This window comes from Balaenoptera ricei, chromosome 7 (assembly GCF_028023285.1).
Source record: "Balaenoptera ricei isolate mBalRic1 chromosome 7, mBalRic1.hap2, whole genome shotgun sequence".
Classification (NCBI taxonomy): Eukaryota; Metazoa; Chordata; class Mammalia; order Artiodactyla; family Balaenopteridae; genus Balaenoptera; species Balaenoptera ricei.
The window spans coordinates 29953640-29974895 of NC_082645.1; the positions used below are offsets into that span (position 1 = coordinate 29953640).

Sequence of the window (21256 nt, forward strand, 5' to 3'; positions counted from 1 at the left end):
GGACCAAACCTAATCTAGGGGTCAGAGAAAGCCCTTTTGAAAAATTATTGTATAAATAAAGACCTGATGAAGAAGAGCGAAGAGGTGGGAAAGTATATCCTGAAAAAGACATTCAGGTGTGCAAAGTTTTGGTGATAAGAAAGAACAGTATGGAGGGTGGGGCATGAGAAGCTGGAGGAAGAAGGCAAAGATCAGATCACGGAAGGCCTTTTAGACATTATTCGAACAGGAATGGGCATACAGTAAAAGGTTTTAACCTAGAGTAGGATATGATCAGGTGTGTGTTTTTAGCAGTCTCTCCACATGCATGGTCATGGGGAGGTTGAGTTGGTGGTGGTAGCTGAGGAGCAAGGTTATATATAGGTAGGCCAGTTGGAAAGTTATTGGAGTATTTCAGGCAAAAGATGAGGGCAAAATTAGACTTGACTGGCGACAGTGCGGCCAGAGGGAAATAAAAGGATATAATATTTTGAATGGACAATCTGTAATACTTGGATATTATTTGGGTGGAGGGTAGGTACAAAGGAGAGAAGACAGGAGACAAGGAAGGATAACTAGATTTGTTGCTTGGGTAATTGTATTTACTCAGAGCATGTTGTACATCAGGTACAATAAACAGTTCAGTATTATTATACAAAGTGCCAGAGCATGGAAGTGGGAGGTAGAAAGCTAGGGGGAAGAACTAGGAAACTTTATTTCTCTTTCTGAAGAACTTGTGTACTGGCAATGGAGAAGAGTAGAGGAGGATGTGTTCATGTTAGTGTTTATGTTACTAAGGCAGCATGGAAGCTGGTTTGAGAGGAGCAAGATAGGAGAGTAGAAGACAAATCAGGAGACTCCCATAATAATTCAAATGTGAGATGATGTGGGCCTTAACTAGGGATTCAGGATACCTTTGGGAATTAAAATAGGGCTTTGATGACTGATTGGAAAGGATGGCGTCTAGGGTGACTCCCAGGTTTCTGACTTGAATCACTGGGTGATGGTGGAAGCATTAGCTGATTGGAAATGAGAGAGGAAGAATTTGGGCCTTGGGAGAAACGTGTTGAGTTCCTTTCCGACAGTCCCAAATTTATGGGTCTCCAGGCACATTCCAAGTAAAGAGAACAAGTGGTTGGGAACAACCTTTGTGGGGAGGCCTAGGACTTAGCAAATCATTATTTATCATCACTGAATATGATAGTTAAAATTGTGAATAGTGGATGAGATAAGATGACTAAAGAATGTTAAGGGAGAAGAGTCGAGGGCAAAACTTGGAACTCTAGAGAAAACCTGCAGATAAGAGCCAGGGAAAAGAGCTCTTGAAAGAGCGGGTATAGAAGTGGTAACAGTGGGAGTAGAACTATGCAAACAAGTGTCACACACTTCCAAGAGTAGAATTTCCAGAAAAATTGAACAGTTTCAGTTACAAAAGAAAATACCAGTAAGGTAAAGATGATATTTTAATGAATTCAAATGGTTTGAATACATAGAGAGGCAGACAAAATGTTCCAGAACATGTTGAAATCTGTACATTAAAAAAAAAAAAATTGACAGTGCAGCAATGCATTTTGAAAAGTACTCTTTAGTAAACATCTCTTAATTTTATTTTTCAGCCAAGCAGCAGACATAATGGAAACATCTGGGTGGAAGTCCATGATTCAGTCTCACCCACATTTGGTAGCAGAAGCCTTCCGAGCACTAGCATCTGCACAGTGTCCGCAGTTCGGTATTCCACGAAAACGGCTAAAACAGTCTTGAAATCTTCCATGAACTGTAGAAAAATGGAATTGACTTTCACTCCTCCAGGTCCAGAAGGATTCTAATAACAAAGCATAAGCAAGAGTTGTTTCTGTTGTCTTGTCCACAGAACAGAAGCTGAAAAAGCATATTGCTTGAATTTCAGGTGGATAATTTATGGTTTATTCTTCAGCTTTAAATTAGACTGATTATACTCTAATTCACTTCAAGGCCTTAAATTATCTTCAGTGACTTCTCTTGTTCATATATATACTTTAATTTTTTTATTGTGCCTTGTCATTGTGACCAAGGCTATGCAGGATTGCACTAGCTCCATAATGCAGTAATATTGATAACTGAAGATAATAAGTTTCAAAAGGATCTTCCATTAGTTTGAGAAAGGCAAATGAATATTATAGGGTTTGTCCTATGCTATCTCAAAGTTTAAAACTAGGTTTTCCTTAAAAGAGCACTTGTATTGGAGATTACTGGTGATGTCTCCAGTCTAAGTTCTGTAAATACAGGAGAACCTGCTTACCTTCAAGGTAAGTTATGGCAATACACTGCTTCAATTCTAATTTATTTTTCATTTCAGGGGGCAAATATGCAATGAGTTGGCCCAGATTTTTAGTGAAATTTGTGGTGTTTGTATGTTATCTGTCCAACAAACTAAGAGAAGCATAACAAACCTTTGCTTGTGTTTCTTTGTGAGTTTATCCAAGTTTACAATGATTGAGAACTGATTGAGGTTAAGATTTCAATAAGAAAGCATGTTTTGTGCTGAATTAATTTTTTTTTAATTTATAGTGACCTACATTTATATGAAGAATTCTGTACATGTTAAAAGTAAGGATGACCAAATATAAATTTAATGAGTGGGCCAATTAAGAAGATATATATGCACTTTTAATGTGTAACTTTTTTATACTGAATGGTACTTTTTTTTTTTTTGCTTTTGAGAGAATTGATAAGGTATAATTAATTGTCTTAACTTTTGAAAGAATTTTTAAGACAGATGGAGGCAACTGGGATGTTTGTGATAATAGATAAGGAAGGTATTCTCCATTATAGTTAAATTGGTTTGACTTCCAGATATTCATTATTGAATTCACGCCTGTTTATAACTCTTTGGAGAAGGCACCTGACAGTAAATGAATCCTGGACAGCCTACTCTCCTTCTAAAAGCAATGAACTGCTATTATTTGCAGACTAAAGGAGAGAACCCTTAGAAATATGTCAGGCTACACTCTGAAACCTTTTTTCCTCCCTAGCTTTCTCCTTTCTGTCTCAGTTACTGTACCAACATTGTGGATGATAGTGAAATTCTGCATAATGTGAACAGGATAAACTATTTATAAACTGCTTTTCACAGGCCAGTTCTTTATTATAAATGAATTTTAGCTTTAAACACATACACATCTTCAGTGTTTGATAGCTCTGTTTACAGCGGAAGTCTGCTCTGGTGCATTGTCCTGGTGAAGCAGGAGCAATCAGTGTCAAGTCACTGCATCTGATTTCCTGTGACAGTGGCAGTATGCTTCTTAGGCAAGATTTACATTTGACCACAAGGGGAAAATTTTTTTCACTGGAAAATAAAATGCATATACCTATATATTTACATATATAACTTTATTCTCCAGATTAAAATTTGTATAATTCGTTTATTTAGTTTTTGAATTTAGGACAAAAGGAAAAAGATGAAGCGTGAAGTTTTAAAATAGATTTTATTTTTGTTATCTGTCTGTTAGGTATTTACTGAAGCAATCCTAATATACCAAGAGTGATTCATATTTACATTGAACAAACACTGTCAAATAATCATTTGTTATCCACATCAAACTGGAGTTCAAAAAGATCATATTTTCAGATATCTTCATTTCTTCCTGTGTAGCTTGAGTCTTTGTTGTGTTAACCTAAGTTTGAAATTGGAAGACTCCCTTCGGATAGAAGAAAGATTCTTACGTATGAGTGGATTCCATCCTATGTAAGAGTATTATAAGGAGCAGAAATTCACTTCCTTAACTTCACCATAAGATTGAGCCCTTTAAATTTACAATGTGCAATTTAAAAAAGAAACCACACACACATACACATACACTTTAAGAATTTGAGATTTTGCCAGGGTCTTAGAAGAAAACAAAAATTCATCCCTCAGGCCCTAGAATTTTGTTGTCATATATTAAAAAAATACCGGTGTATTCATTTATGTCAGATGCACACAGGCGCATTCTGAATTAATTCACTGCTTGGATCTACATTTCTAACCATAGTGACTTCAGTAATAACACCTATTGTAATGAACATTTCAGCTTACCCTTACTTACATACTTACTTTAGTGCTTATTGCAAATCTGAAGGGTTTTATTATAAAGATTTTATTTTTTAGTTTGGTAGCACATTTTGTACCAAAAACGTCCAACACTGTGCTGTAAGAATATCCACATTTGTAGAAATGTCCACTTTTCAGATAATGTAATTCCTACCATTATACTAACAGAATCATATGGTAGTTGATTTATTTTTTTTATTTATTATGTATATTTTTGGTATTGTAGGTTCTTGAGACAATGATACAAAACTGTTAACATATTCTGACGTGAGTGCTCTAATAGCCTTTTTTTTTTTCATTTTTAAACTACAGACATTGTTTCGGTAGGCACAGATTTTGTCCTGAGCAGTGTTGCCTTTTGAACTAAAGCCTGCTCCTGTTTCCCTTTTGTCACCTAAACAGAGCTTTTTCTTAGAAAAGTAGTAACTGGTCTTAAATGTTCCATATTATAAAAGTAACCATTGGAGAACTGTTCTTTAGATTGAGATACAGAAACACTGTATTTGTGCCTTTTTCATTTTTTAATATTAATGTGTATCGGTATTTGGAGCACAAATATGAAGGTGCCATAACATTATGGCCTGCCATTGTTACCTCCTTGAATACTCATGTGTCATTGTCTTGAAATAGTAATTGGAGATTCTTGCATGTATTCCGTGGTCATTTGGGCATGTGTGTGTGCGTGCGTGCGCGCGTGTGTGTGTACATGTATTTGCTTGGACTTGTGTGTGGTATGTTCAAAAGAGTGAATTTCTGAAAATAGGACTCAGTTAAATGTTGAAAGTTTAGGTTAGTTGAAATGTATTCCATTTAAATGTGCTTTATTTGAGGGGACAATTGAGAGGAAATTATAATTCGCAAAAATGTGACCAATTTACTGCATGATGAAATGTGAAAACAGTGCCTTTTAAGGACATCAATTTTAAAATTAAGCTTTAAAATATTAACAAAGATCTCTTAAAAAGTTGTCATGAACATTATTGGTTTATTTTTAAACGAGACCTAAGTTAGAGCTTAAATTGCCAAAAGTATAGTTACTAATTTATTTACCCATTTGTTTTGTGCATAAATTTAAAACCTAAGCAGAATTGTTTATAAAATTGTGGATCATAGATGCTACCCAGTGTTACTAAAATAGAACACTAGGGACTTTGGTAAGTTGTTTTGTTAAAATCCAACTCAAGCTTTTCTCAAAGCCAAGTCTACTTGAAGAGGTGAATTATTCTGAGTTGGATGTTCATGCTCTTTGATGGATAAAATGAAAATATTCAATGTACTCTTGCAAAACAACGTGGGTGGTTGGGTTTTAGTGTTTTTCAGATTATAAAGACAGCACTTTCAACACACATAAGAGTATTTTGCAAGCCTCTTTTATACAGATTATGAGCTCTAGTTTATTTAAGTGTTAAATGGAATGATGTAAATTTTAGGTCCAGTTGAACAAATATTGAGTGCCTACCATGCGAGACTTCTTCTTCACTAGGAGTGAAATCACCACGCTGTGTCTTCTGTTTGCAGTATGTGGACTTTACGTTTGAAAAAGAATTCTTGTATTTAAATCTTTTTCTGTTGTTAAGGGTTTATCCTTGTATACTGTAACCCAGTTAATTTTTGCATTCAGTTTTTTAGAATGAAGATATAACTTAAGTGAGTCCCATTTTTGGAAATAAAATTCTGCTGAAATTATTTAAAAATCAGTTCTGGGGGAAATTGATTTTCAAGATTCAAATGTATAAAGACATTTTGAACTTTTCAGCCTCATTTTGAATCAGCTGATGTCAATGATGAGATACATACTTTTTGTATCTTGTTGCTGAAAATATTTTTTGCATTTCAGCACATTGAGTTAAAATAAAGTTGTTACTACTTATTCAGAATTAATTGGTTTATTTTGTGTTTATTTGAAAAATATGAATAATTCTTTTTCAGATTACTGTGATGCTTTACAAAAAGAGCCATGTATTTGATATGGTAACTTTTAGAATTATGCATAGTAATTGTCTTTTCTACATAGGAAAGCTAGTGTTTTTTGGAACCTACTAAAGACTTATTCCTTGACTCTGAGATGTTACATATATATGTACTTTAACATATGCATACCATCAATATTGCGTGACTTATGCTAATGTTATGTAATTTAGATCACCTTTCCCTGGTCCTCCTACCCCGTCTTAATTTCAGCTAATTATTTGCTGCTCTCAAAAAGAGCAAATTTGGGGCAGTGTATTCCTACACCAGCTTAGTAACAGCAACATAATTAGTGCTTAAAAATTACGGCCAAAGTCACAGAAATGCACAGTGAAAAACCTTCCATATACTCAACACACACATACACATGTCCACACACACTGAATTACCCTTAAAGAATAAAAGAAGGGTTGAAGCACTTAAAAAATATTATCTATACAACTATAGTAAGATAGAACAAGGGGTCATATTCTAAACTTTAAGTGAACTGTGTATAACCTTCTCCCTTACTCTGCAGCAGCCAGCACCCTTCATACTTCATTTTAGAAAATTGGAATGTTGTGTTTCCTCTGTTCTATCACCTCAGAATCATTTGTTTCTAAGAGAAGGCCAAGACTGGCATTTGCTTTTTGATCACTGTTTTTAAATAGAAGACATTGATAGAGATGTTTACATTATTGCTACCTTCTTATTTTTTGTACCAGGGAGGTTTGCATGGAGATATCTGCAGTGATTAGTGGCAAAAAAGTTTGTCATTCCTGTTAGGAGTGCTTCCTTTCCACCTCTCCCTCATCTCTTGCCCTCCACCCTTAATTCCTTTGTAAAGGATTCAAGTGTAGTCCTGCTTCAGTCTGTGACATCAGAGCCAAACAATTCCTATGGTATCTAATCTTACCCTTTTGTCCAAATTCAAACCAGGCCTTTCGTCCAAATTCAAACCAGGATAAGTGCAAAGAAAGAAAAATTGTGAGATTTAGGAATAACAGTTGCAGCGCGCACACACACAGAGGCAACCAGTGTCCTGAGGACTCTGATATAACTGCCATGGCAGAAGGTTTTTAGAATGTATACTTTATAAATGCCCCCAAAATGTGCAGGTCATTATGAAAATTGGGCAAAAATGAGGAAAAGTGAAAGTGGCATGCAGTTGAAAAAGAGTAGTGAAATTAGATGCATTAAACTTGATAAACCTTCCTGAGGAAGTGACGCTCATCTTAAATTGAGTGGGAGTTAGGCAGTTTAGTGGTGGTATCATCCAACTGATTGTGTGTTGGCAAGGTTCATATGGAACATTTATGGGAGTAAAAACAGGTGTGGCTATATCCCATTGTATAAAGGGAAGAGAAATCTCATGTTGTAAACCAGTTAGCGAAGATCATGATTGTTTAAAGATCTTATTAGAAGAGTCGAACTTAACCTATGAGTGTTGAGTATGTCGTCAACAATCTGTCAATCTTCAGATGGATTGGAGGGGGCTAGAGGAGAGAGGGTAAGGAGACCCTCTTAAGAGGTGAACAATACTAGTGCTTAGTGCTAGGCTAGGAGACCTGGGATGGAGAGATTTGAGAGGAAATTCTGAGAGGGCTTGGAAATTCATATGGTAGAAGGAAGATGGAGGAGTCAAGAGTGACTCCCAGGTTTGATATTTGAGCAGCTGGGTGGAGGATGGTACTGATACATTCACTGATACAGTAATCACAAGAGTAGCAGCAGTTTGTGGAGGAAAAAAAAAAAAAGGTTATTTTGATTTGGAGCCTGTTGATCTTAAGGTTCTTATGGGGCATTCTGGTTGGATATGTGAATCTTAAACATGAGAGTGATCTCAGTTATAAAGTCAGGAATCCTTAGTATTCTACAGATGGTAACCAGTGTATGCAGGCTGAGGTGAGAAGGCAGCACAGGGCAGAGACAGGGACGAACAGAGAAAGAGCAGCTTGCAAAAGAAGATGAGTGATCCCAAAGTCAGAACCAGAAGACTGTCCATCCTAGCAGTTGGAGAAGAGAATGCTTCAAGAAAAGGGATGGTTAACAGTGTCAAGTGCTACTGAGCGGTCAAATAGGCAACTAAAATATAAATTCAATTTGTGAGGGAGCAAATGAAAGGAGTCTTTGGAGTGGGGAAAGCAGTAGGATTAGAGTAAGGAAACGTATGCTCTGAGTATAGACCGTGGGATGTCCAGCGAAGATGGCAAGGCAGAAACCGTAGCTGTAAGATGGGGTTTAGGTTCAGTTTCTTACTTTGATTTGTTTTCCTTTATGGTGGGAGAAATGTCAGTATATTAGGATGTCATAATAAGGAGTCAGAAAAATAGAATACAAAAGGGATTACTGATGTCCTAGTCTGAAGAGAAGAGGAGTGGCATCAGATGCCAGACAGAGAGGCTGCCCCTGACACATGGGAAGGGGAAATGCATAGGATGCGGAGTCAGATTTATACTTTTTTTTTTTTTGGCCTGAAAGTTGGTATACTCGTTTTAGGCCTTTTATTCCTTGTGAAGTCATCTATTCAGAGCAAAGGGGGTGGATGATGGGTTTAGATCAGGAGTCAGCAAACTTACTTTGTAAAGGACTAGGTAGTAAACGTTTTACCCACTCGGCCATGCCACTGTAATGTGAAAGCAGCCATAGACAATATGTAAGCTCACGAGGTGGCTGTGTTCCATTAGAACTATTCACAAAAGCTGGCAGTGGGCTGGATTTAACTCTGGTGCCGTAGTTTGCTGATTTCAGAGATTTGAGAAGGGCAGAGGAGTTTTGGAATAGCAGATGTGAAGAAAAAACATGATGGCCCAGTTGGCAATTGGAGGCCATGACTTTACAGAGGATGAGTTAAGGAGACTCAATGTTTGCATAATTGGTGCAAAAAATAATAATGATAATTGGAATAGAAGCAGTGATTAAAGATACTAATCATTCTCCTTAAAAAAATTAAGAGTTTTAGAAGTAAGAAAATTCATAGTGCTCCAGGTGGAATTCATGAACAGATGTCCAAACCTAGACATACTGGGTGACTTGTAAATTGGAAAGATAAGTAGTGTGAGTATCCAAGCAATAAATAAAAATTTAAAACTCATATTTCTCTGGCCATACTTTTAAGTGAAAAAAAATTGACCCAAAAACTCTTCGCTGTTTAGTGATTCATTTCTAAAGTTAACACAAATTATATAGAGGTAGTATATTAATATAGTACCCAAAGCATAGGGAACATTGATCAAAACTAATCCAAGCATAGGAAGCTGAGGCTTAAAAGGACTGGCAATGAGTATTAAACTGGTAGAGGAAAGACTGACTAATTTTAACATTGTAAACTTGAATGCAACCCCTCTCCCCAACCTTCCACACTCCCACCTGCCTGCCCCTCCTCCCACCTCAGGATTACACTCAGAGATAGCTGTTGTCCTCCCAGAAGAAGGTCCTCCTTCCCTTCCCTCACGGATGAACCCTGGCTGGTTCACAACTATAAAATGTAAAATGTGAAAGTGATCATCTATTGTAAGTAAAAAGGAAATTAGACAAGAGGAAGGGGGGAACTGGCATTGGAAAACAAAACTGCAAAATTCTTCCTCTTCCATAAAATGAGAATTTAAAATGTTTTCTCACTGATTTTAAACTTTGAGTTGTAAACATTTAAGCATTTTTTAAAAAAATAAGAGGCTCTAACTATCCACTGGTAGAATTTAAAATAGACTGTATATCCTCCAAAGCACAAAATACTGTGTGTGTGGCAAAGTCAGGGGAAAGAATCAACTAGGATACCGAAAAGAGAGAAGGCAAAGATAACATTACAAAGATCTAGCAGAACTAGTATGACAAACAGAATAGGTTAAACATATGTACTATCAGAAAAACCTTTTCAGTAATGATCTCTTTTGTGGGTATGTAATAGACATGCCCTGTTCTGATGGAATTTAATAAAATCAGTAACAATAAAATATAAGCCTGTGAAAGGGGAATAGAGGGTATTGTGTAGCACATCTCAAGAGTAAATTACTGCTAGCCAGGCGTAGAGGAGAGTGTTTATATAAGGGAATAAGTATGGAGGCTCAGGGGTCAGAGGAGCTGGTGATTTTACTGAAATTCAGTAGAGCTCAAAAGTAGTGCTTTTTGTTGATGTGTAATGCCTCTGTGTGTGCAGGTCTTTTTTTTTTTTTTTTTTTTGATGGGAGTAAGAATGAATCCAAGTGAGAGAAATCTGAATATGTGAGTACATAGGACTAAGTCAGGAAAGGCCTTTTAAGCTCTTAGTTGACCAAATTCACAATTAAGGAAAAAATGGAAACAATTATAAAATAATTACCTCCAGAAAAGGCTTGGAACTAGGTTGACTTTCTTCAAACTTTCTAGGAACTGATAATTCCCATGATATGTGCATTGAAGAAAATACCGAAAAATAAATTTAAGCAATACTTTTAATCAAACCAGATAACCTTAGAAAATTGCAAAAAAAAAAAAAAAAAGAAATATATGTAAGACACTAATACATTGTCCTAGAGGTAGCAGTAGCCTAGTAAATGCTGGTTCCTAATCCCTTTCCCCATTTTACTAACAGTATACCCAAAAAGGGAGGCTTACAGACCCATCTCTATTATAAATATGAGTGATAGAATCCTAAATAAAATCCTAATAGGTAGAATTTAGTAATAAAAAGAAAAACCAAGTCACCTAAGGTTGACCTAGGACTCTGAGGATGGTTCAGTATTAGGGTATCAGTTTTGTACCACATCAAAAGGTAAAGTAAAAACCATGATCATCTAGTGGAATTCAGCAAAATTGCACATTTATTTTTTTCACAAGATATCCTTACAAACCTAGTATGGTAGATAATTCTTCAACACCATTGAGACTACCACCCTCACACCATTAGCCAAAAACATCATAATGATGACCCATTAGAGTCAACCAAAACACAGGTAGTTTGATAATATGTTTATTATTTAAAATTATCCTAGAAATTTTAATCAATGAAATATATATGAAATAAATAAGCAATATAAGTATGGGAAAGGAAGCCTATATTTGAAAGTTATATACAGTTGTTTTCCTAGAAGACCCAAATTCATAGTAAACTGGCTAGGAAAATCTAGAGATAATCTGCAAGATAATATATCCTGGCAGAAACCATTTATGAGAAATAAGATCCCAATTACAGTAGCAGCAAATAAAATGGGAAAGGCCTAGGAATGACCTTAGGTTGAGATGTAAAATCACTACAATGAGGAAAATGATCCTATCCTATTATACTGAGAAAGGGAAAGAAATGAATTGTGAAGTAGGAAAAAAGAAAAAAAAAACCTGCTGGTTTTTTTATCTTGTTTAGATAAACCATACTATTATATACCAATATTTAATAAAAATACACTTGAGGGAAATATAAGAATACAATAAGAGTATTTGTCTTTGGATTATGTACTGGGGATCATTTGTTCCAATGGACTGCATTTTCCAAAATTTCCATAAAACAAATATATGTTTATATTACTAATGAGAAAAAAGATTAAACATTAAAAAATGTACATTCTGGGAAAGTCAATAAATTGATTTTTTTTTTTTAAGCTATCCAGAATGGTAAATTTGCTAACACTGAGAACAGAAGTTAGTGATACAGCTTCTGCTTGGGGAAGATAATTATGGTCACGTAAGCTGATTTGCTAGTTTGTACTTAACTCTTAGGCAGACCATCATTAGATAATCACATGGAAATAAAGTGGCATGCAATTGCTAGAATAATGTAAATTCTTATTTTCAAAACAACATTTTCCATGAAATGAGGATTGGGGTTTTTTTTCCATAAAATGAATGATAATTAAATGCTGTTTGGTTTTTGTTTGTTTTAATGAGAACTGGTAGCACTCAAACTTAGGAGAATCTAGCACATTGGAGTCTTGATCTGATGCATTCCTCTTGGGCCTTTCAGGTTTGGGGCTGAATGGAGGAGTATTTCCTCAATTATACAGTTGAGCCCTTGTTCTATACAAGAGGCAGTGATGGTAAAGCAAAACAAAACAAATTCAAAGAGAGACCCCTTACTCTCATGCACCTTGCTCACAGATTAGTAGAGGAACAGTCATGGATCAATGATGATCCGTCCCTATAAACAGTTGTTTTAATGGAAAATTTAGCAGTAAATATTCAGAGTGTGTTCTAAAATTGTATAGTTTTAGGGCTTAATTTAAATACTATGAATATGGCATGGTCCCTCCACCAACTAAGCTGACTGGCATCATATTTTGAAGCATACAAAAAAAGAGTGTACACTGTATATCAGTAAATGGTGGCAATTTTCTAAATTAAAATATGTAAAGCCTATATAAGTATATGTGGGCAAGTTGTTTTACAAGATAAGCAAGAAGCAAACAGGGAGCTCAGTCCTCGTGTTTCCACCACACATTTATATTACCACTTCACCATGCTCAGCGTCATAGAAGGACCATTTAAGAGCAGGCCTTTAAAAACAATCTATAAATCTGTAAGTTTAAAATTAGTTTAAAATAAAAGTTGTTTAAATATCCATAAAAAAATTAATGATCGGTCTTGCTACATGAATATAAAAAACAAGTTTTGACTTAATTTTCTCTGTTGTTAGTCCATTTCCTACTTCATTGATGTCCCCACTTTATTACTTCTTCATCGTTTCTTGGTTTCTTAAGATGGAAGCTCAGATTGTTAATTTTTACATATTTCTTCTTTTCTAATCATGTAAAGCTATTGATTTTTCTCTAACCACTGCCTTAATTACATCTTACAATTTTTTGTATGTTGTATGTTCATTATCACCAGTTCAAAATATTTTCTAATATCCCTTGTGATTTATTCTTTGGTCCATGGGCTTACTTCCTCTATTTGGGAGGATTTTTCTAGGTATTATATTTTTACTGATTTCTAATTTAAATCTATGGTGGTCAGAGAATAGACCCCATATATTTTCAGTCAGTTGATATTTATTGATACTTATTTCATGGCACAGAATATGATCTATCTTGAAAGTTCTGTATGCACTTGAAAAGAATGTATTTTCTGCAATTGTTGAGTACTGTATGCTATATATGACAGTAAGGTCAAGCTGATTGATAGTGCTGTTCACATCTTCTATATGTTCACTAATTTTTGTCTACTTTTTTCTAGTAATTGCTGAACAATGAGTATTAAAATCTTCAACTTTATCAGTGAATTGGTCCGCTTCTCCCTTATCTGTTAATTTTTTGTATATTTTGAAACTTTGTTTTTAAGGGCACATATATTTAGAGTTACATATTCTTGATAAGTTGATCCTTTTATCTTCATAAAAGATCTTTACCTCTAGTTATACTCTTCCTTTTGAGGTCACTTTGATGATTAATATCATCACATCAGCTTTCTTACACTGTTTTCAAGGTATATCTTTTCCCATTTTTTTACTTTCAGACTGCCTCTGTCTTTATATTTAAAGTGTGTTTCTTATAAATAGGGTATAGTTGGATCTTGCTTTTGTTCCAGTGTGAAAATCTCTGCAATTTACTTGGAGTGTTTAGTCCATTTCCAATTAATGTGATAATTGATATGTTTGGATTTAACTCTCCCATCTTGATATCTGGTATTTATCTTGTCCATTTGTTTCTCTCTTCCTCCTTTCCTGCTTTCTGGTGAAGGAATTGCATGTTTTTGTTTAATATTTTATTTTACCTTCTATATTGAAATTCTTGTAGTTCCTTCGATCTGTTTTCGAGTGATTGCTCTGGAGATGACAATATGCATCTTTATCACAATCTACCTTCAACTAGTATTATAATACTTCACATACAGCAGTACGTTTCAGTTCCACTTTTTGTGTTTTTCTCTGCTTATATTTTATGTGTACACATGCTACCAACCGGAATACATTGTTATTTTTTATTTTTTAAAGGCAGTAATAGTTTTTAAAATACATTTAAAATATTACATATCTGTGTATATGGATATTATTTACAAAAAATTATCATTTACCCAGGTATTTATCCTTTTTTAGTACTCTTTTTTCCCTTCCTTCAGATCTCTATTTTCATCATTTCTATTTATTCTGAAGAGCTTCTAATACCATTTCTTCTAGCATAGTTATGATGAAGACTAATTCTTTCAACTTTTTTCTGCCTGAAACTGGTATCTATTTCTCCTTTGTTTCTAAATTATGATTTCACTGGATATAGAATGCTAAGTCGGCTGTTTTCTTTCAGCACTTGAAAGATGTTATTGCAATATGTTCTGGCCTCTTTTGTTTTTGGTGATTTGTATTGTTAAATGTAATATATCTTTTTTCCCCTCTGGTTACTTTTAAAATTCATTCTTTGTCTTCAGTTTCCAGCAGTTTGCTGTAAAGTGTCTAGGTATGTTTTTCTCTGAATTGCTCCTCTTTGGGGTTTCTTGAGCTTTTTGATATATAGGTTGGTGTTGTTCATCAATTTTGAAAAATTCTCAGTCATTATTTCTTTAGATATTTCTCCTTTCCCATTCTCTCTGTCCCCTTTCTGTGACTCCAATTGTGTATGTTAGATCATTTAATATTGCCTCACATATTTCAGATGCTCTGTTTTGGTTTTCTTTTTTTTTCATTCTGTATCCTACTTGTTTTTGAGTTTGGGTACTATCTATTGACCCATTTTCAAGTGCACAGATTCTTTCTTAAATGGAATCCACTCTGATACTAATCTCACCTAATGATGTAATTTTCACTTAGAGACTTTCCATTTGACTCTTTCAATGTTTTAGTGTCTCTTCTGAAGTTTCTTATTCTTTTCATGTATATTGTTTAGCTTTCCATTTCCTTTAGCATTTTTAGTATAGTTTCAAGTCCCTCTCTGTTAATTCCAACTTCTGGGCTATAGCTGGATCTGCTTTTATTGACTATTTCTTTTCTTGACGATGAATCACATTTTCTTCTTAATTTTGCTGGTAATGTTTGATTTTATGCCACACATGAAAAAAAAAAACAATAAAAACTAAATAATATGTACTTCCCAAAAAGTGCATGCTATTTTTTGAGTCACACCACTAAAGTGAGGCTGAGTCAATATCTGTAGTGATTCTGTTCTGGATTTTGTCATGACTTTGTATTAATGCATTTTACTACTGGCTTCAAATACTTTAAAACAAAATGAAGATTTTCCCTTCTGAGTACTGGCAATATTCCAGATGTATTTTGTGTTTTATAGCCAAGCTGCCAGCTGAGAAGTGTCATTTGCTCTTCAGTCTTGTTCCAGGCTTTCAGTTCCCTGGGAGATCTCTTTCTGCCTTGGAGAGGTATCTCCAACTTCACCCCCATACCTTGGAAGCTGAGAGCCTACAATACCTAGTATGGGGAGAGGGGAGAAGGGCTCTCTACGTTTTAGCTTGGACCTCAATATTTCACTGGTAAAAGTCCTGAGTACCTTGAATTGATTTCCCTCATTCCCTTTGCCCATCCAATTCAGTGGATGGTTGCCTTATATTTGGGAGAGGCTCCTCTGGCATAGGAGTGTCTTTCCTGCCCTACTCTGCCCTCAGTTGTGGTGTACTGTGCCTAGTACTCTGTAAAGCACTCTGTAAAGTCCCATAGGAAAGATTTGGCAGGTTGGTGCCTGACTTCCTCTGTGACTGTGGCTTTTCAGAATTTCAGAATTATAATTTGTCATGCCAGTCCACATACAGCCATTAAGTGGTTTAAATTTTTTTTGGTTAGTTTCACCTTACATCTGTGGTAGGTTCTGCTTTACCCTGCTGTTTCACCAGAGGTGAGAATAGCCATGGATTTCTTCCACCTTATAAAGAACTAGTCACTTTCTGGAGTTCTCTTAAGGTTTTTGGTTTTTTGTTTTGTTTTGTTTCTTTGTTATTTGCATCCTCAGTTCTCTGATGGGTTTAGAAAAATTAAGCCTTGTCTGGTTTATTTTTGTTATTAGGGTGAAAGTGATAACCTCTTGCAACCATCTAAATACTAACGAAGTAGAAATCCTGGTATTTTTTAAATTTTATTTTCCATTGTTTGTTTCTAAGGTATAAATATGCAATTTTTATATTATCTTGTATGACCTTCTACATTCACTTACTAACTCTACTAGGCGTTTTTGTATATTATTGTTTTGTTTTTTTGTATATTCCTTCTGATTTTCTACATAAATTTTTATCCTCTGGAACAAAAGAAAGTTTTACTTCTTCTTATTCTTTATACTTTCTGTTTTGTTTTGTTTTGTTTTGAGGAGGGGGCTTATTTCATTATCTAGGACCTCCAATGAAATGTTGAATAGAAGTGATGAGAATGGGCATCATTCCCAGGTTGCTGAAGTAAGGAGGAAAACTTTACTACTTTTCCATCAAGTATGATGTTACCTGCAGTTTATCACAGATGCCTTTAACAGACTGAGAAAGCTTCCTTCTATCCCAGCTTTGCAAGTTTTCTCATGAATAGGTGTTAAATTTATACAAATACACTCTTTTTTAATCTATTGAGATGATTACATATTTTTCTCTTTTATTGTTTTAATGTGGTGAATTACATTGAGTAATTAAAAAATTTTAAAACAATCTTGAATTTCTGGAATAAGCCCAAATTGGCTGTGAGGTACTCTTTTTCTATATTACTGATTAAATTTGCTAATATATGTTTAAGGAATTTTTGTGTATATGTTTGTGAAGGATTTTGGTCTGTGTGTGTGTGTGTGTGTGTGCTTTCATTTTTTTTTTTTTTTTGCTTTCATTTTTTCTTGTAGTAGCTGTATTAGGTTTTGGTATTACAATTATTCTTGCTAAATTATTCTAAAATGGGTTGGGTAATGTTTCTTTGTCCTCTATTTTCTGAAAGAGATTGTATAATATGGCATTATTGCCTTCTTAAATGTTCGAAATAATTCACCAGTGAAGTTATCTAGACCAGAAATTTTCTCTATAGGGATTTTTTTTTTTTTGCAATTTATTTAATAATGTAAAGCTGTTCAGATTTTGTACTTCTCCTCATGTACATTTTGGTAAGTCGTGTTTTTCACTTATGACCGTTTTATATATGTTGTCAAACTTAATTGGCATGAATTAAGTTGCTCATACTATTTCCCTTTTTTATCCTTTTGATGTTTGTGGATCTGTAGTGATACCTATTTTTCATTCCTAATATTGGTAATTTTTTTCCTTTATTTTCTTGATTGGGCTTCATAGGAGTTTATCAGCTTTAATTAATCTTTTTTAAAGGTCAGATTTTTTTTTAATCTCCTTTTGAATTTTCTTTTTTTATTGTTGGTTATTTCTATTTTATTGATTTCCAACTTGTCTAATTATTTCCTTCTTTTTAGTTGCTCTAAGTTACATTTCCTCATCTTTTTCTAGTTTTTTATTTTTTTATTTTATGTATTTTTTATTAAAGTATAGTTGATTTACAATATTATACTAGTTTCAGGTGTACAACATAGTGATTCAATGTCTTTATAGATTATACTCCATTTAAAGTTATTACAAAATAATGGCTATATTTGCCTATGCTGTAAAATATATCCTTGTCGCTTATTTATTTTCTACAGAGTAGTTTGTGTCTCTTAATCCCATGCCCCTATTTTGACCCTACCTTTTTCTAGTTTTTTAAGGTATACTCTTAGATTATGGATTTTACACCTTTATTCTTTCCTATCATAAGCATTTAAAGCCATAACTTTTCCTCTAAAAAAATCTTGAAACTGATCTTAAAAATTGCTTTTTGTTATGTTTCTTTATTGTTCCATTTGACCATTTTCTAATTTCCCTGCGATTTTTCTTCTTTGACCAATGAGTTATTTAGAAGTGTTTTATCTTGATTTCCAAATAGTTAGGAATTTTTCTAGATATCTTATTTTTTAATTTTAATTTAATTCTCTTGTGGCCAGAGGATATGCTCTGGCCTTTGATATTTATTGATACTTGTGTTATCACTCAGCATGCAATCTGTCTTGGTAAATATTTCACCTGCATGGGAAAGAATATGTATTCTTCAGTTGCGTAGCAGTCTATATAAATGTCTGTTAGATCAAACTGGTTGAAAATGCTATTCAAATCTTCTATACCTTTACTAGTTTTTTGTATTCTTTTTTATCAATAGGTAAAGATCCTGAGAGAGGGGTGTTCATCTCAATCTTGCCAACTATAATTGTATATTTGTTTATTTCTCCTTTCAGTCCTGTTGATGTTTACTTACTGTATTTGAAGTTTCCTTTTATTAGATACACACACACTTAGGATTTTTATGTTTTTCTAATGACAATCTTTTTATCATAATAAATGTCCTCTTTATCTCTGATAATACTTTGTCTTGAACTCTACTTTAGTAATCTTAATACAGCTACACCAATTTTTTAAAGCTTATATTAACATGGTACATATATTTCCCCCCATCACTTTCATCCTATTTGTGTTTTTATATCTAAAGTGAGTCTTTTGTAGACAACATATAGTTTTGTCTTATTTTTAATTTAGTCTAATAAGTTCTGCCTTTTAATTGGTGTTTGTCAATTTTTAAAAATTACATAAATTACATTATGTAATTACTGATATGTTGGAATTTACATCTACTATCTTCGTATTTCTTTTCTGTATTTTTCTTCCTTTTTTTTTTTTGTTGTTGTTCCTCTGTTGCTCCTTTCCTGCTCTTCTTGTGTGTTCTTTAATGTTTTTAATATCCTATTTCATTTCCTCTGTTTACTTTTTAAGCTATACTTTTTTGCATTTTTAGTAGTTTTAGACTTATAATGTATATCCTTAACTTATCACAGTCTACTTATACTTAATGTTGCATCATTTCATGTAAGTTATAAAAAAGTACAACTATTTAATTTCATTTATTGCCTGCTCCATCTCTTGTACCACTCTTGTCATGTGCTTTATTTCTACATACAGTTATCATGTTATAGTTATCACTCTAAACAGCCAATATCTTACAAAGAAACTAAAAGAAGGAAAATAAAGAAAATATTTTCTATTTACCCGCATATTTAGTATTTCAGTGTTCTTTACTTATTCCTGTAGATCTGAATTTTCATCTATTGTTTTTGCACTTATTTAGAGAATTCTGGAGAGAGTTTGTGAATTAAGTTAATGATTGATAACTAGAAAACTAAGCACATATACAGACAAAAACATTTGTTAACTCCAGGGAACTAAAATAGTCCTACAGAGAGGAAATGCAATCAGATCATACTATTGGGCTCAACTGGGAACAGTGTTTTTATACTAGCACAGTAATGTAAACACTGAGTATTGCCGTAACCACAAACTGTGATTCTATGCTCTTAATCTATCTTAGTGGGAAATCGATAGATAATGTCAAAGTAAAATTTAAAAATTAAATAAATAAATAATAGGGGACTTCCCTGGCCGTCCAGTGGTCAGGGCTCTGTGCTTCCACTGCAGGGGGCATGGGTTCGATCCCTGGTTGGGGAACTAAGATCCCACTTGCTGTGACGCGGCCAAAAAGAAAGAAAAAGAAAGAAACAATAAATAGCCATAACAGCAAGTTTGGAGTTTGGAAAGAGGGAAGAGTTGAGAGTTGGCTGAGTTTGCCTCTGGGAAAAGCAGGAGTGGCAGTAAAGTAGGGGCTGCTCTTTCTAATAACAGGTTTAGTTTTACTGTTTGTCTTTTTGTATTATGTACCTGTACTACTCTGATAACAAAAACAATCGTTAAGCTAATGGGAATATCCCAGTGAGAGGGAAAATATGAGTATATAAGAAACAGGCTAATGGACTATGTAAGATTTCTGAATACACACATTGGGATGATGTTCAGTAACATAAGTGGCCTTAAATAGAAGAAAAGACAATTGTTCTGGTCTGTTTAACAAGAGGGGAGGAAATAGGATTAAAACAGATGATGGTAAATCTATGTGTTTGGCTAACTGAAGGGCATCCTGGTTCTATTTGCTATAAAAAGTTGGCAGGGGAGTAAAATGGAAGTACGAAGTGTCAGCTGCTTTTCCCTGAGGCCTAGCAGTGATGAAGATGAGGGGATTTTGTTAATCATTTAAAAATTTTCCATTAATTTTGGGGGTGTATTTTTGTTGTCATGTTCATCCTTATAGCCTGATACTTTCTTAGTTTATTTTATATGTATTTCCTTTCATAATTTTTCATCTGCTTGGTCTCAGGTTTACTCCCCTGAAAGACATCTGTAGTCCTTTGAAGACATGTTCTTTTTCTGTTCTTTGAATATGCAAAATAAGCTTTATTTATGAATATTTGAGGGCTGTTAGCACCTGAAGAAAAATTATAAATGTCCATGTCATCCTTGTAATTTCTTAACTACTGTGCTTTGGAAAGTATATTGTCAAGAGGCTAAGGAAGCTGAAAATTGAATGGGGGTATAGCCCAAAGTCTCCTGTGTGTAACTTTCTGTCTTAAAGAGCCAGATAGATGTGCTTTGGACCTAGAGGAAGGATTTAGTAAACCTGATAATAGTGACTGGAGAGAGCTGCATAGACATTGAAGGGACACTCAATCTAAGCCGTATGGTTAGAACTTGGGTCCACCAACCAGCTGTGGTTTCCTGCCCTCAGTACACACGGATTTAATTAAGCCGCTGGGAGTCAGTATCACTGCAATGGAATCCTCCACGGCTTACCAGCTGTATGTTCTTGGGCAAATGACTTAAACTCTGAGCTTAATGCTCCATTTTTAAAAATGTTAACAGCTTTGTTACCTTATAGGAATGTTGTGACGATTGAATGACAAGAGTGGATGTGAATGCAACTCTCACACTGACATACATACAGGCACATACTTGGCTACAGGAGAAAGTAGCTCTCATCACCACTGCAGGATCAATCAGTAGCTAAACTGAACACTAACTCTTCTAAATTTGAGGAAACTTACTTCTTAGAGGATCAAGAGTTTTCACGTTTCAATGAGGCAATTGGCAATTAGTTTAAGATTCTGATGTGGGAAGTGGGAAAACAAAATGGAGAAAGATGAGAGTGATCTGGAAAGTTAGGAAAAGTGAAAGATTGGGGTTAGAGACCAAAAGAAGAGTATGAGAGCAATTGCAGAACAAAGGTGCCGAGGTCTTAACTGGGGTTGATGGCCATGAGCATGAACGTAGAGGTAGACCCAATATTTCCAAAGTGTGCTAATGTGGCCAGTGTGTGAATGTGAGTTTCCCATGAAATGAATAAAGCTTCTGCTTCAAAGCCCCTCGCCTGTACACATGGGCTCCTTCCAAGGCTCTGGGACAGATTCTGGTAATGTGATTGCATATTCTTGTGTTTTCATAAAATTTGCAAACTAAGATGTTTGGGCTGCAATTGGT

At 34.5% G+C, this 21256-nt stretch overlaps 1 protein-coding gene across 6 annotated transcripts in view; it reads left to right on the top strand.

Moving 5' to 3' along the window:
- SPOPL (speckle type BTB/POZ protein like) overlaps positions 1–5830 on the top strand; it is a 61101-nt gene extending 55271 nt beyond the window's left edge. For all 6 annotated transcript variants that reach the window (XM_059927766.1, XM_059927770.1, XM_059927767.1 and 3 more), the window contains one exon: positions 1596–5830. In XM_059927766.1, coding sequence (XP_059783749.1) covers positions 1596–1740 — 145 coding nt within the window. In that variant the 3' untranslated portion in view covers positions 1741–5830. The remainder of the gene's footprint in view (positions 1–1595) is intronic.
- Positions 5831–21256: the final 15426 nt, after the last annotated feature.